The following is a 13,609-nucleotide window of genomic DNA, read 5'->3' on the forward strand; positions in this document are numbered from 1 at the left end:
GGAAACCAAACAACTTATGTGACTCACTTTATTGCAATATTTGCTTTATTGCAGTGGTCTGAAACTGAACCCACAATATCCCTGGGGTATGTCTGTACAGGCAAATGCTGTATGTAATATTCACTCTGTCATAATTCAGAAAAACCTAACTGCATCACGTCAATGACTATTTAGCCAGAGTTAAAGCATAAAATGGGATTGGTGGCATAATGTAAAAAAGTAAAACAAAAGTTCATGAAAAGAAAAAAAACTGCTGCAGTGACAAGACTAGACTTCTTTGGGTGAAGTATGATACTATTATAGCTCAAACAGCCCAAAATTTCCCAAAAGAACCTCAAGTGTCAATATTTTACTTATATATGCATATATATACTCTCTATAATCTTCAATCATCCTTATAATTTGCTCTCTCCACTTATGCTCCAAGGTGACAGAGCACTGAAGAAGAACAACACACCACAATGACCTGCCTGAAATTCATGACATTTAATTCAACCTGGGTTTTCTTGCATACTCTCCACAGTAGTCTTCTAGATGTCTTCCTTTCCCTTTAAGTCACAATTCCTCTTTGCCTTCTAGTCCCAACACTTGCAGTGTTGACCTCACCAGATATCTTAACAAACAACTGAGACCATTTAGTGTGGGCCCTTTGTGTACTCCCATCTTCACTTCCTAAGTCACCTCCCCTGTAAGAAAGAATGCTCTGGTAAAAAGGAGCGTAAGATCTACAGCTATGCGTTTAAGAGTAAGTTCCACTATTACAGCTGAGTCACCAAGAGTAAATCACTTATTCTTTCAGTTCCCTCATTTGTAAAATGAAAATAAGACAGCACCAAATTGTTCCATATCTTGCGTATGTTGAAAGTGTTTCGTAAACAAAAAGGTCAATGCCAACATTAACTACTCTAAGATTGGCTAAAGTCCTTGCTAAACAAAATCACTTCACCTGTATATACTCTAAATCCTACTCCCTCCATTGCTGTTTAATATTACCCCTCCCCTGCTAACATACTCAGTCACTCCTTTCAAAGGAACTTTTTCCTCTTGCTATCAAACAGGTTTCTGACTTTTCCATCTTCAAAAAACAAAAGCAAAACACCTTCCCTTCATTAACTTCTTCCAGAAAGTTAACCATTCTTTTTCCTCTTGTAACCAAATGCTGTACTATGATTGTGTAAGTCTGTTCTTCTAGATACTCATTTCTTTAACAAGGCTCTATAATCTAGCTTCCACCTCAATTCCACTGATAATTAGTCCTCTGAAAAGTTTCTAAAGAACTACTTCTTGCATATCTGGTGACCTTATCTTCAGTCTTCTTCCTTGATCTCTCTTTGGCATTGGTATTACCCTGGAATTGATAATGTCCTGAAGCCTCTCCTTCTTCATCTTCTGTGATGCCATACTGGTCTATTTCCCCTCCTACCTCTAGATGCCTTTATAGGATCCTCCTTTCCTACTGTCTTTTCTATTTCCTTTCCCCTACATGAGTGTCCACCAAGGTTATGTATGCTTTCGCTTTTGATTTTCACAGCTTCAACTACCTTCTCTATTCTGGAATTCTCATTTTCACCCCAGACCTGGACTGCCTATCCTCCCAAAGGACATTCCCCAATACAACACTTGAGACTCTCACCTTCGCTTCCAACCCAACACATTAAATTCTTCCCTGACCCTAACTCATTGAATATTTCATGCTTCTAAAATGCAAAGCCAGAAATGCAATGTTTCGTTTATGTCCTTCGGTCCCCAGATCCACTAAGATGAGAAGCCTTGTCTTTCCTTCAAAATGCCATCCCTAGCTCTCACTGCAACCAACCATCCTTGTCTAAAGACCTCACACTTGCTTTATTACAAGAGCAAAACCTTTCTTTTCCCTCCAACCTCCTATAGTCTGTTCTTTTTACTATTTCTACAGTGATCTTCCTAAAATGTCACTTTAATCACATCACTTTAATTACCTAAGAACATGTGATGGCTCCCCATTACCAATCTAGGTCAATTATTATATAATCTAGATCAGAGGTTGGCAAACTTTTTCTGTAAAAGGCCATACAGTAAGTATTTTAGGTTCTACAGAGCATACAGTCTCTGTCACGACTACTCAACTCTGCCACAGTAGTGCAAAAGCAGCCATAAATAATACATAACCGAATGGGCATGACTGTATTCAATAAAACTTTACAAAAACAAGCAGCCCGCCAGACCTGGCCCATAGGCCATAGTCTGCCAACCCCTAATCAAGATCCATGCCGTATGTTCAACTTTATTCTCAACAATAAGTTTCTCCCTGTCATTAACTCTATAAATATTTATTAGGGACTTTCTACATACAAGCACTGTCCTAGTGGCTGGAATAGAGCAGTAGAGTTGGTTTTAGACTTACAGAGCTTTCAGTCTAGTGAGGAAAAAAAATATTAGATAAGTAATTTTAAAAATGCTGAATGTTGTCAAAAAAGGTCTTATCGGTGTCTATGAAGCAGGAAATGCTAACTGAGGTCAGGAGGTCAGGAAAGGCAATGCTAATCATGAGCCAGTATAATGTGGAAGAGAGCACACAGCTTTCCTGGCAGAGGTGTTGGCATATGTAAAGACACCGAGGCCAAAGACATGGAAGCAACCTAAATGTCCGTTGACAGAGGAATGGATAAAGAAAATGTGGTGTATAAATATATATGTATACACACACACACACACACACACACACACACACATACAACAGAATACTATTCAGCCACAAAAAAGAATGAAATAATGCTATTTGCAGCAACATGGATGGACCTAGAGATTATTGTACTGAGTCAGAGAAAGACAAATACCATATGATATTGCTTATATGTGGAATCTAAAAAAATGATACAAATAAACTTATTTTCAATACAGAAACAGGCTCACAGACATAGAAAACAAACTTATGGTTACCAAAGGGGAAAGGAGGGGGAGGGATAAATTAGGAGTTTGAGATTAGCAGGTACAAACTACTCTATGTAAAATAAACAACAAGGTCCTACCACACAGCACAGGGAATTATATTCAGTATCTCATAATAATCTATAATGGAAAATAATCTGAAAAAGAATATATATGTGTGTGTGTGTGTGTGTGTGTGTGTGTGTGTGTGTGTGTGTGTGTATATATATATATATAAACCAAATCACTTTGCTGTACACCAAAAACTAACTCAACACTGTCAATCAACTACACTTCAATTAAAAAAAAAAAAAAAAAGACACTGAGGCCAGAGACTAGTCAGGAAGCTACTCCAGAGCCTAGGCTAGAGATGTCAGTGGGAAGCAGCAATGCGGGAGACAAAGAGGAAGTATACTCAGAGTCAATAGATGTGTGATAGAGTAGAAATAAAGGGAGAAGTGTAACTGAAAGGCAACTCCTAGATTTCTGGCTGGAGAAGCTAGGTGGATAGTGGTGTACTTGCTTCACTGAGCTAGGAAACCCAAGAAGAGATTCCACAGGCACATTCTTACCTCTATAACTTCAGTTCATCTATTTTCCCCAATATGCATATTCACCCCTCCTACAGTATTTGCCTTTATTTGTTTTTTGTTTTTTTTATAAATTCATTTATTTATTTATTTTTGGCTGTGTTGGGTCTTCATTGCTGCACACAGGCTTTCTCTAGTTGCGGCGAGCTGGGGCTACTCTTCATTGCAGTGCGCGGGCTTCTCATTGCGGTGGCTTGTCTTTGTTGTGGAGCATGGGCTCTAGGTGCACGGGCTTCAGTAGTTGTAGCATGCAGGCTCAGTAGTTGTGGCTTGTAGGCTCTAGAGCAAAGACTCAGTAGTTGTGGCACAGGGGCTTAGTTGCTCTGCGGCATGTGGGATCTTCCTGGACCAGGGCTCGAACCCGTGTCCCCTGCATTGGTTGGCGGATTCTTAACCACTGCGCCACCAGGGAAGTCCCTAGTATCTGCCTTATATCCTTCATAAAGTCTTCCACAGCCTCTTTAGTCTATACAAATCTCTTCATACTCTGAACTTATATCAATTTTTAAATTCTCATCACATACTTGAATCCTTAAACTGTTCTCACTAGTAGTAATGAACATACTGGTTTTGCCTTTCAAAACATATCTTAACCTATGTGAAAGAAGGAGTTAAATTTTATACTTCTTTCAATTGCCTTGTGTCCATTACAGTGTAGATAACATAGTATGTGCTCAATGATAACTTGATGTCTAATAAATACACTATATGTAGATAGGTAAGCCATTAATACAGACCTATGTACATCTATATATTTATACATACACATAAACCATCAATTATTTATTAGTCAAAGGAGATGGAACTGAGAAATATACCATGAAGAGGCATGGAGCTGAGGGTGATCATCTGTTTTCCATGTTAACCACTAAAGCCTCCAATAAACATTAAATAGGTCACTCTCTCTCCAAAGAATTATGATAGCATATTTCTTTGACACAATATTAAATTACTGGTGAATTAAAAAAATAATCTTATGATAAAGGACTTTACCACAGATCTAGCATCATATTAGGACTTACCAGTAGAAAATGAACAACATCTCCTCTGCAGAAGGCAAGCATGGGATTCACATAATTATGCACTGCCACGAAGTGCCAGGCCAGCAATGGAACACTGGAAGGATCCATCTAAGTGAGGAGAAGGGGAAAAAAAGTCATCACTGTTAACACACAGAAAAACAAAGGGAAAACTCTGGTTTACAACAGCATCTGACTGGTGTTCCTTGATAAAACTTCTCCTAATTTCTTATTAAAATTCCTAAAGGAGGGACTTCCCATGGTGGCGCAGTGGTTAAGAATCCGCCTGCCAATGCAGGGGACACTGGTTCAAGCCCTGGTCCGGGAAAATCCCACATGCCGCGGAGCAACTAAGCCTGTGCGCCACAACTACTGAGCCTGTGCTCTAGAGCCCACGAGCCACAACTACTGAAGCCCATGTGCCACAACTACTGAAGCCCGCGCGTCTATAGAGCCCATGCCCCGCAACAAGAGAAGCCACCGCAACGAGAAGCACATGCACCACAATGAAGAGTAGCCCCCGCTCACCGCAACTAGAGAAAAGCCGGCACGCAGCAACAAAGACCCAATGCAGCCAATCAATCAATCAATCAACCAATTCCAAAGGAGCAGAGACTGACTGGGAAGTGTCATGAGGGAACTTTCTGTGTGGATGGTAATGTTCCACATCTTGACAGAGGTTTGGATTACAAAAGTACATACATCTTGTCAAAGTTCAGCAAATGTACACTCAAGATCTGTACATTTGTTGTATGTAAATTGTTACACCAAAGGAAAAACTTCAACAAATACTGAAATGTACTTAATCATAAGCATGTTGATTATTTAGGAAAAAAGAGTACTAATTTCTGTAATTTACTTGGAAATACATTTTAAAAAAACATAATTTGATGGGTGCACCAACAGGTATATAATAAAATACAATAAAATGCTAATGGTAGAGTTTTACAATGGTAAGTATATAGATGTTCAATGTAAAATTCTTTCAACTTCTCTATTTGTTTGAAAATGTTCATAATAAAATGCTGGGAAAAAACACCAATAAAAACATACAAAAAGATGTAAACACATACTACCATGATAAATCTCAATTAGCCAATGAAGCTCACCTAAGAACTGTTAATGGCAATATAAGCCAGCTTTGCCAGCTGAAAGGGCAGACCTGCTTCCCCTGGGGTCCAAAGATACACCGAGTACCAACAAGAAAACAGAAGAGTGAGCTCCCTCATTACAGCGGCTACTTTCTGAACCAGTCTTCGTTCTGCATCATCATTCTCCTTCCCATCCCATCCCATCAATGCCTCTCCTCGTATACACACAGGAAGAAAACAACCAATCAGGAAAAAGAAAAGGGAAATTGAGGTGTGCGTAATACGTTCTGAGTATCATCATCCTCCAAAGTAAAATATCAGAGGCAGAAGAAGCCAAGGAAAGAGTATGCAGCAGCAATTCATGCTGGGTATTACGGTGGGGTGTTCTCTATCAGCAGTTCATTATCAAAGCAGCAGCTGTTCATGAGAGAAAAACTTAACAGAATAAAGGTAGAAAAGTACAGATCTTGTGATCCCCAGGTTACTGCTGTAGTCACCAGCTTATGCTGCTTTGGTCACATCAAGGTAATCAGACAGTGACCTTTGCAGCACTGATTTCCATTCTACCTAGTTTTCTGACAACCTCACAGAATGTGCCACTTGCAAGTCATTCTCCCCAATCTCCTGACACGGTCTTTTTACCAATAAGACGGAGAGGCTTACTTACCCGTCCATAAGGAAAAGTCATCCACACTTTCAAGGATGGCTTCAATCCAATGACCAGTATCTTTAGGGGAAAAAATACATTTTAATATTTACCCTGCAATTTTCAAATTTTGGGTGTTCAAAGCCTCTAAAGTTATGAGCTTCATCTTCTAAATATACCTACCTTTGTTAAGGATGCCATGGCCAGTAAGGAAAACTGTGTGATGGGATGATCTTTCAACTCGGGCTTAGAATGGAGAGGCTCAATACAGCAAACTTCACCCTTGGAACCACTGAACAGGCATCTAGATTCACATGTCCTCACTCCCATCACTCTCCTGAAAATGTAACCAAAAAATGTCAGATCAACTTAGCAATGCTCCAAGGCGCTATAGCCCTAGCATGGCCTACTACAAAAGCCTCCTAACAATCCAACAATTGTTACTCCTGCCCTCAACAATCCAAACTCCACATGACATCGGCATGTCATTTTTAATGTGTGGGTCAGATTTATCACCCTTCTCCTAAAAAATCTCCAATGGCTTGCCACTGTACATAAAATAAAATCCACTCTTCACCATGTTTAAAAGGTCCTATATGATCTGGCTCCTGCCTTCACTCCTCTCCCACTATTGTTGCTCCTGACAAACGCCTCCTCCAGCCACACCTGCTTTCCCTCCACTGCTCCAGCATGCCATGCTGTGCCCACCTCAAAGGCTCTGTGCTTGAACGTCCCTCTGCCTGGCACACTTCTCCTAGATCTTTCCACTTGTTGACCAGATTGTCATTCAGGTCTTTGCTCAAATGTCACCTTCGGATAGAAGCCTTACTAAATTATACTCAAATGCACTCCAGCACACTGACCTGTTTTATTTTTTTCACAGTACTCATAACTATCTACAGTTATTTCATTTATGCATTGGTTTATTGTGCCTCCCCACCCCCGACCCAACTAGAATGTAAGTTCTATTGGAGTAGCAACCTTGCCTGGTTCATAGCTGTAACTCTGGTGTCTAGAACAATGCCTACACATAGGAGATGCTCAATAAACATTAGCTAAATAAATCAATAGTATTTTTTAAGCAATTACTTTGGGCTCAACATTGTTAGAAGGTATGAGAAATACAAGAAACATAGTCCTTACTTTGAAGAACTTATGGAAATATAATACACATTGAATTTTTTGTTCTACTTTTTTTTAAACTCAGATTTGTAAATGTTCTTCCATGTATCTAAATAGTCTTTCCTCTTATTTAAAGAGTAAACAGGGCAATGCCAAGGCAATAAAAACCTTTCTACACCTGGCCATTATGGTTATAATCAACTGGGCCTGGGGCCTAAACGGAAATTAGTGAGATACTCCAGAATAATGGTTCCCAAGATTGACAGAGCTTATGAACACTCTGGGGAGTAGGAGTCTAGAATCCCATCTCGGACCTACTGCAATAGAATTGGGGCGGGGGCCCAGCCTGGTGCTCTGTATGTTCTATAAGCCCCCCCAGGTTAAGTGTAATACACAGCCACAAGCTATTTCCAATCACATGGGTTTTCCAGACCTCTTCATATTCAACTTCAAGTTATTAAACTGGAGCTAATCTTTTCATTTGTCTACAAATGTCCATTAGTCTCTTACTTAAATGTCAATTCAAAAACAGAGCCTCCGCTGTCGTTGCAAACTGCAAGAGTTGGATCATCTGTAAACTAAACAGAGAAGGAATTTATTTTCTTACACATTTTCAGACAACTAATCAAGTATTAAAAAGGTAAGGGAAAAAATTATAAAATCTAAGACAAACACATTTAATAGCATTTGAAATCACCTAAACTATATCTACCTCAGTACTCTAAACATACAAACTTACCCATATTTGGAATAAAAATGGCTCAACATCTTTAAAAAAATGAGGCTTTAAAAAAAGCAAAAACCACCTTTCATCAGTATAAAAGAAAAATACAAACTATGACTCATAAAAGCCCTAAGGTTCTCTACTTAGGTTCTTACATTAATTTTTTCTAACTTGCTATTAAGCTAAATAGGATACTCTGGATACATTTGCAGTTGCCTAGCTTTCAAGAATAAAGACACAGTGAAAGATATTTTGTACCTTTGGGAAATAAACTTATTGGAATATGTTTTCCAATAACTGAAGAGTTAATCCACTACATGTAAAAGTTTAACTTTTTATGTAACTCTTCCTAAAACGTGCTGCCCCCTCAATCTTCTTCGACAGAGTATACCTTCAGTTATTATTATCTATTCTGGAAAACTCAAATAATAAATAATGTTCAGAATGACAGATGGCCCTAAGGGCTTATGCGGTATGGTAGATATGAGTGTTGTAAGATACAAAATTGAATAACTTAATTTGTATCACTTACAGTGACTAGTCTCCCTAACCACAGAGGTTTGTAAAACCACCCTAAATCTCATGCCTTTGTGCTCTTCAGGGATGGCTGAGGTACAGGAGGCTACTATGAAATTATTCTTCCTCAACCCCACACACGGGTAAAGAAGTCCTACACCTTTGTTCTCAAGGCCTAGCTGAGTAGTTGCCAAAGTGGAGTGTAGGGAAAATAATAGCACTCATGATTTTACTTATTAATTTTCTACTTCTTGTGTATGTGTTTTATAATGTACTTATAGTACACTAATATATTTACATAATTTTTAAATAAATAAATAAATAAATAAATAAATATATATATATATACACACACACACATACACACACACACATACATATGTATATATAAATGAATTAAAGCCCAAACTGTTACTGATGGGATGTGTAGGGTTAAGTCTGGAGAACAACGAGTAAGAGGTTTGAAGCACAAGTAGCCATTGTCAATAGAAGACCTCAGAAGTAAAGTCAGTGTCTGCACTTATCACCATTCCCAAGAAACACAACGTCCACTACTAGTCTGCTTTTAACGTCAGCTGCGTTCTTCTGCCTTTTTCTCTCTGCCTTTATCTCTTGTTTCCTATTGCTTCTCCCAAAGATTTTGCATTTTTCTGCAAATGGACTAGACTTTTATAAACAACCAACCAAACATTTATTGAGCACTGTTTATTGCAATGTGCTACTACATGTAACACACAAAAATTAAAGAGAAATAGATCCTGGTTTCAAAGATCTCAATCTATTAAAGGAGATAAGACATAACACAAACAACTACAACATACTAGAGGTTGGCTCATGCCATATGAAAAGAGGTCAAGATAAACTGCCATGATGTTCAGAAAGAGGAGGAATTCTCTCTACTTTTACTTGTCTTGGTTGTTTTCATTGTAACTAAATGCTTCAATGCTGCTTTGTCACAAAAGACTTTTATGTAACTAACCGAGATGCAGACACATAGACTCCAGATGCTACCAGACTTTAAAAAGAATGTGTATGGATAAGAGAGGTCTGCACAGCTAAGTAACCAAATGTGTACATGGTTAAAATCCAGAAGATCTGATTTTAGACTTCCTTAGTTATAGTCCTGTACATTTTATACTTCTGAACATGGGCTTGACAGCATACAAAAACCAAGGTTCGCATTGCATTTATAAATGAAATCTGTTACCTAAGTTGGTTTATTATTTTCAGGCATGTAAGGAGAAAGCCAAGATTCAAATCTTGATGCTTTTCCTTTGGAGGCCTGAAAGAAAATAAACCAACAGATTTGTTTCTAAACATAACGTAAAGCTTGGTTCTTTCACAATTGGTGCCTTGAACTTCAGGTAATTCCCAACAAAGTGTGACAGAGCACACCGCCTCAGCAATAAAATCCTGGCGGACTAAACAAAGTAAAAAGACCTTTTAAAATCTGCACGTGGGTTTTCAGTAGGGTACTGCCTGTCTTTGCTGCCAGGCTTTCGTCCAGGATCACATCAATTTACTCTCTTTCCTGCTATATCTACTAGACTTCAATACAACTTATAGCTGAATGTTACCATGCCAGTCCATCTCTGGTTTTAACTTGGGAAAACATCTTGTTGGGCCAGTCAAATAAAAGACAGTTCACTCTCAAGGATTCTGTTTATAAAGAAATCTACTTTAAAATGGATACAAAGGCATAATAATAAAGATTATTAGAAAAAGAAAATAAGGACTTTACCTTAATATGCAATATTGCTGTTCCTGGAGGATGAGCATCTGTTATTGATCTTAGAAGTTTTCCACTGGCCAAATCCCACATAGTGATCTATAAGACAACTAAATGCTTTAAAAACAAATTTATTGCTCTTTTTTGGACTTAAGTATCCTGGCTTTTGGCTGAAATAGTCTATTCCTGGTCTATAAACATTGCAGACAAAGAACTATAAAGTTAAAACATAACTAAAGGTTGCAGATCCACTAAAGCATGGGGCCTTTATTTCATCTTCATCCTCCCCTCATCCTGCCCAAGATACTTTTCCCTTCAGATTTTAAATCTTGTTGTTTTACTGAGAGGTAAAAGAAATTTCTTTAATGAGTCAATCTCTTTAGCACTGGTAAAAATTATAGAAAGGCTTACTGCCAAACCAATTAATATGTCAGAAGAAGAGAAGAAACAAAATTTACTGCCAGTTTCAGAAGAAAAAGAAATACCAAAATAGTTATCTAGGAACACAGTAATAAGAATACTCAAAGCAGAATATAGTGTACTTAAAAATCAACAACAATTATCCTCACTACAGTAAGAAAGTAAATTTTGTATAACAGCCTGGTTGGTTTATAAAACCTATGTACTTACATGGACATATGAATTAAGATATTAAAAATCACAGACTCTGGCTCAGTCAATATTTAAAAATTTGGACAAAAGTCAGACTAAGCAAACTCAGGTTAGCTCTACAGACATGTCACTTTATAACACGTTTTAGTCTTCGAGATACTGATTTAGAGATAATACATTTTTTTAAATTGATTTTACATTGTCTTATGGGTAAAACAGAGTTCCTATTTACCTGTCCTTTAGCAAAGCCACAGAGAAGTCGTGAGCAGTCATTGTTGATACTGAGGGCAGAGATGGCTCCATATTGACCTCCAACACTAGTGCTACCCAGACAGAGTCGCAAAGCTTGATTCTGATCTAAAGAAAGCAATTGATAAAATCAAGTGAAAGAAATGAAGGTGTGAATAAATATATACTTAGTATAGGCTTGTTTTCAAACACTTTGAGGTAGCAAGTATCAAAAGAATCAAACGATGAAGTTACATTCATCTTAAAATATATTTATTGAGCATCTACTAGACACTGGGCATTGAATTAGACACTAAGAAAGCAGAAAAAAACAATAACTACAAGGACGCATAATGCAAAACTTGCTAATAAGTTAAAAAAATCCTTCGAAAGCTCTTTGACCAAACTAACTTTCATTCTAGAATGGTATTTCTTGCTGTTTTTAGGATGCAAGGTTACATGAAATACCATCTTTTAAAGTAGCTTTAAAACTTCAAAAATCAAAATTTATTAATTTAGAGTTGGCTGAAATTTACATTATATTATCCATGAAGAAAAGGTTTACCAGGCAAATGAACAATATAAATAAAATCACAGGGTATGTTTAAACTGCTTAAGAAAATTCTTTTCAAGCATCAACATTTGATATGCTAAAAGCAAATAATTCAAATCTCTACTAGATTAAGTTACTTAAGGGCAATGATTTTGCCTGAAATCACCTCTGATTTCTCCAGGAGGCACTCAGATATTATTAAACCTTATTATCTAATAATTAAATTCCTCTAGGGCTTCTCCTAGGCAATGCTTATTTTATATTATATAGAGTTCATTATTGTACCCACTTGAAAACAATGAAATAAAAAATTTAAACATAAGAAGGCATGCCTACAAAATTTAACTGTTTAAGGGGGCAAAAAACTACCATACTTGCACAATCAGGAGGTCTCTTAACTCCCCCCAGCAATTCTTTGTGCTTCCCTTCACTATCTTATGTGCTAATTTTTGGAGGTAAATACATCTTACTCTCACTCTTAGACTATGACCTCCCTAAAGACTGAGATCATGAGTGAATTAACATCCCCAGAATACCTAGCCTGCTGCCTTGCACACAGAAGCCAACTGACAATCATCTGAATAGCTGCCACATTTGCAAATCTTCCTCCTATAAAGGTAAATCTAGTTATCAGAAAGAGCCTAAAGACATTCATTCTCAAATGTAGGGAATAATACTAGGTAAGTCCTTTTGCCCATCCAAAGTGACTACTGTAAGAATATTTTTCTGTGTTCATAAGCAGGCTCAAATAGCAATCCCCACCTCCCCAGGAGTTCTGACACAATTAATGGCTGTATTCTATCTAGCACATAGGAAATATTTGATGTTTTCTGAAATCATTTTAGATCTTAGCCTTCCAAGATGAATATCAGAAAAGGAATAAAATTCATAACTATACAAGGTCTGATGTATTTTAAAAGTCCTATGTTTACTCAAATCTAAAATGATTAAAATTACAGATTTTTTTCCTTACATACACTTTCCTCCCTCCTCCAGTTTAATCCAAGTTATTAAAATTTCTTTTCCTGACTCTAAAAATGACATCACATTTTATTTTGCTTTATTAAATTGCATGCGTAAAATAGTGTTTTCCATGATTCTTATTTTGTCAGAGCCACCTTTACAGTTAGTGGATTATCCATATACCTTATTCTGCAAATTGTCAAGATTCAGCGGTTGGGCAACAATTTTCTATATATGCTACCACTTTGGGTCATGCGAGTAGTCCAACGAATCGGCTGAAAGTACGAGGACAAAGACAGAAATTCCACACCAGCCTCAAAAAGAAGTCCCTTTAGCCCGGGCTACCTGCCTTCTAGGAGAGTAGTGTTTGGATAGCATCCTGCTGAGATCCTTTGTAATCCCGGTTTTGAGATCCAAACTCTATACAGCTCTGATCCACCAATACTTAAAGACACTAACTAATGCTTCCTGCTTTACCTAAGTTCATACTTTAAATTGGACTATTTGGGCTTCCCCGGTGGCACAGTGGTTAAGAATCCGCCTGCCAATGCAGGGGACACAGGTTCGAGCCCTGGTGCGGGAAGATCCCACATGCCGCAGAGCAACTAAGCCTGTGCACCACAGCTACTGAGCCTGCGCTCTAGAGCCCGCAAGCCACAACTACTGAGCCCACGTGCCACAACTACTGAAGCCCGCACGCCTAGAGCCTGTGTTCCGCAACAAGAGAAGCCACCGCCATGAGAAGCCCATGCACCGCAATGAAGAGTAGCCCCCCCACTCACCGCAAATAGAGAAAGCCCGCATGCAGCAACGAAGACCCAATGCAGCCATAAATAAATAAATGTATTTTTAAAATTATACTATTTAAGTACTCTTATAATTCAGGGAAAGTAAGCACAGGAGAATTAA

General features: G+C 38.0%; 1 protein-coding gene across 4 annotated transcripts in view; it reads right to left on the bottom strand.

Moving 5' to 3' along the window:
- VPS8 (VPS8 subunit of CORVET complex) overlaps window positions 1-13,609 on the bottom strand; it is a 300,312-nt gene that overhangs the window by 249,740 nt on the left and 36,963 nt on the right. For 3 of the 4 annotated variants that reach the window (XM_060011002.1, XM_060011000.1, XM_060011001.1), the window contains exons 8-13: window positions 11,189-11,313; window positions 10,357-10,443; window positions 7,886-7,953; window positions 6,437-6,590; window positions 6,275-6,334; window positions 4,520-4,627 (exon numbers count right to left, since the gene is read on the bottom strand). In XM_060011002.1, the coding sequence (XP_059866985.1) occupies window positions 4,520-4,627; window positions 6,275-6,334; window positions 6,437-6,590; window positions 7,886-7,953; window positions 10,357-10,443; window positions 11,189-11,313 (602 nt within the window). Of the gene's footprint in view, window positions 1-4,519; window positions 4,628-6,274; window positions 6,335-6,436; window positions 6,591-7,885; window positions 7,954-10,356; window positions 10,455-11,188; window positions 11,460-13,609 lie in introns of those variants that run through there. The other variant, XM_060011003.1, reaches the window with a different exon arrangement.

The sequence above is a fragment of the Delphinus delphis genome, chromosome 4 (assembly GCF_949987515.2).
Source record: "Delphinus delphis chromosome 4, mDelDel1.2, whole genome shotgun sequence".
NCBI classification, from domain to species: Eukaryota; Metazoa; Chordata; class Mammalia; order Artiodactyla; family Delphinidae; genus Delphinus; species Delphinus delphis.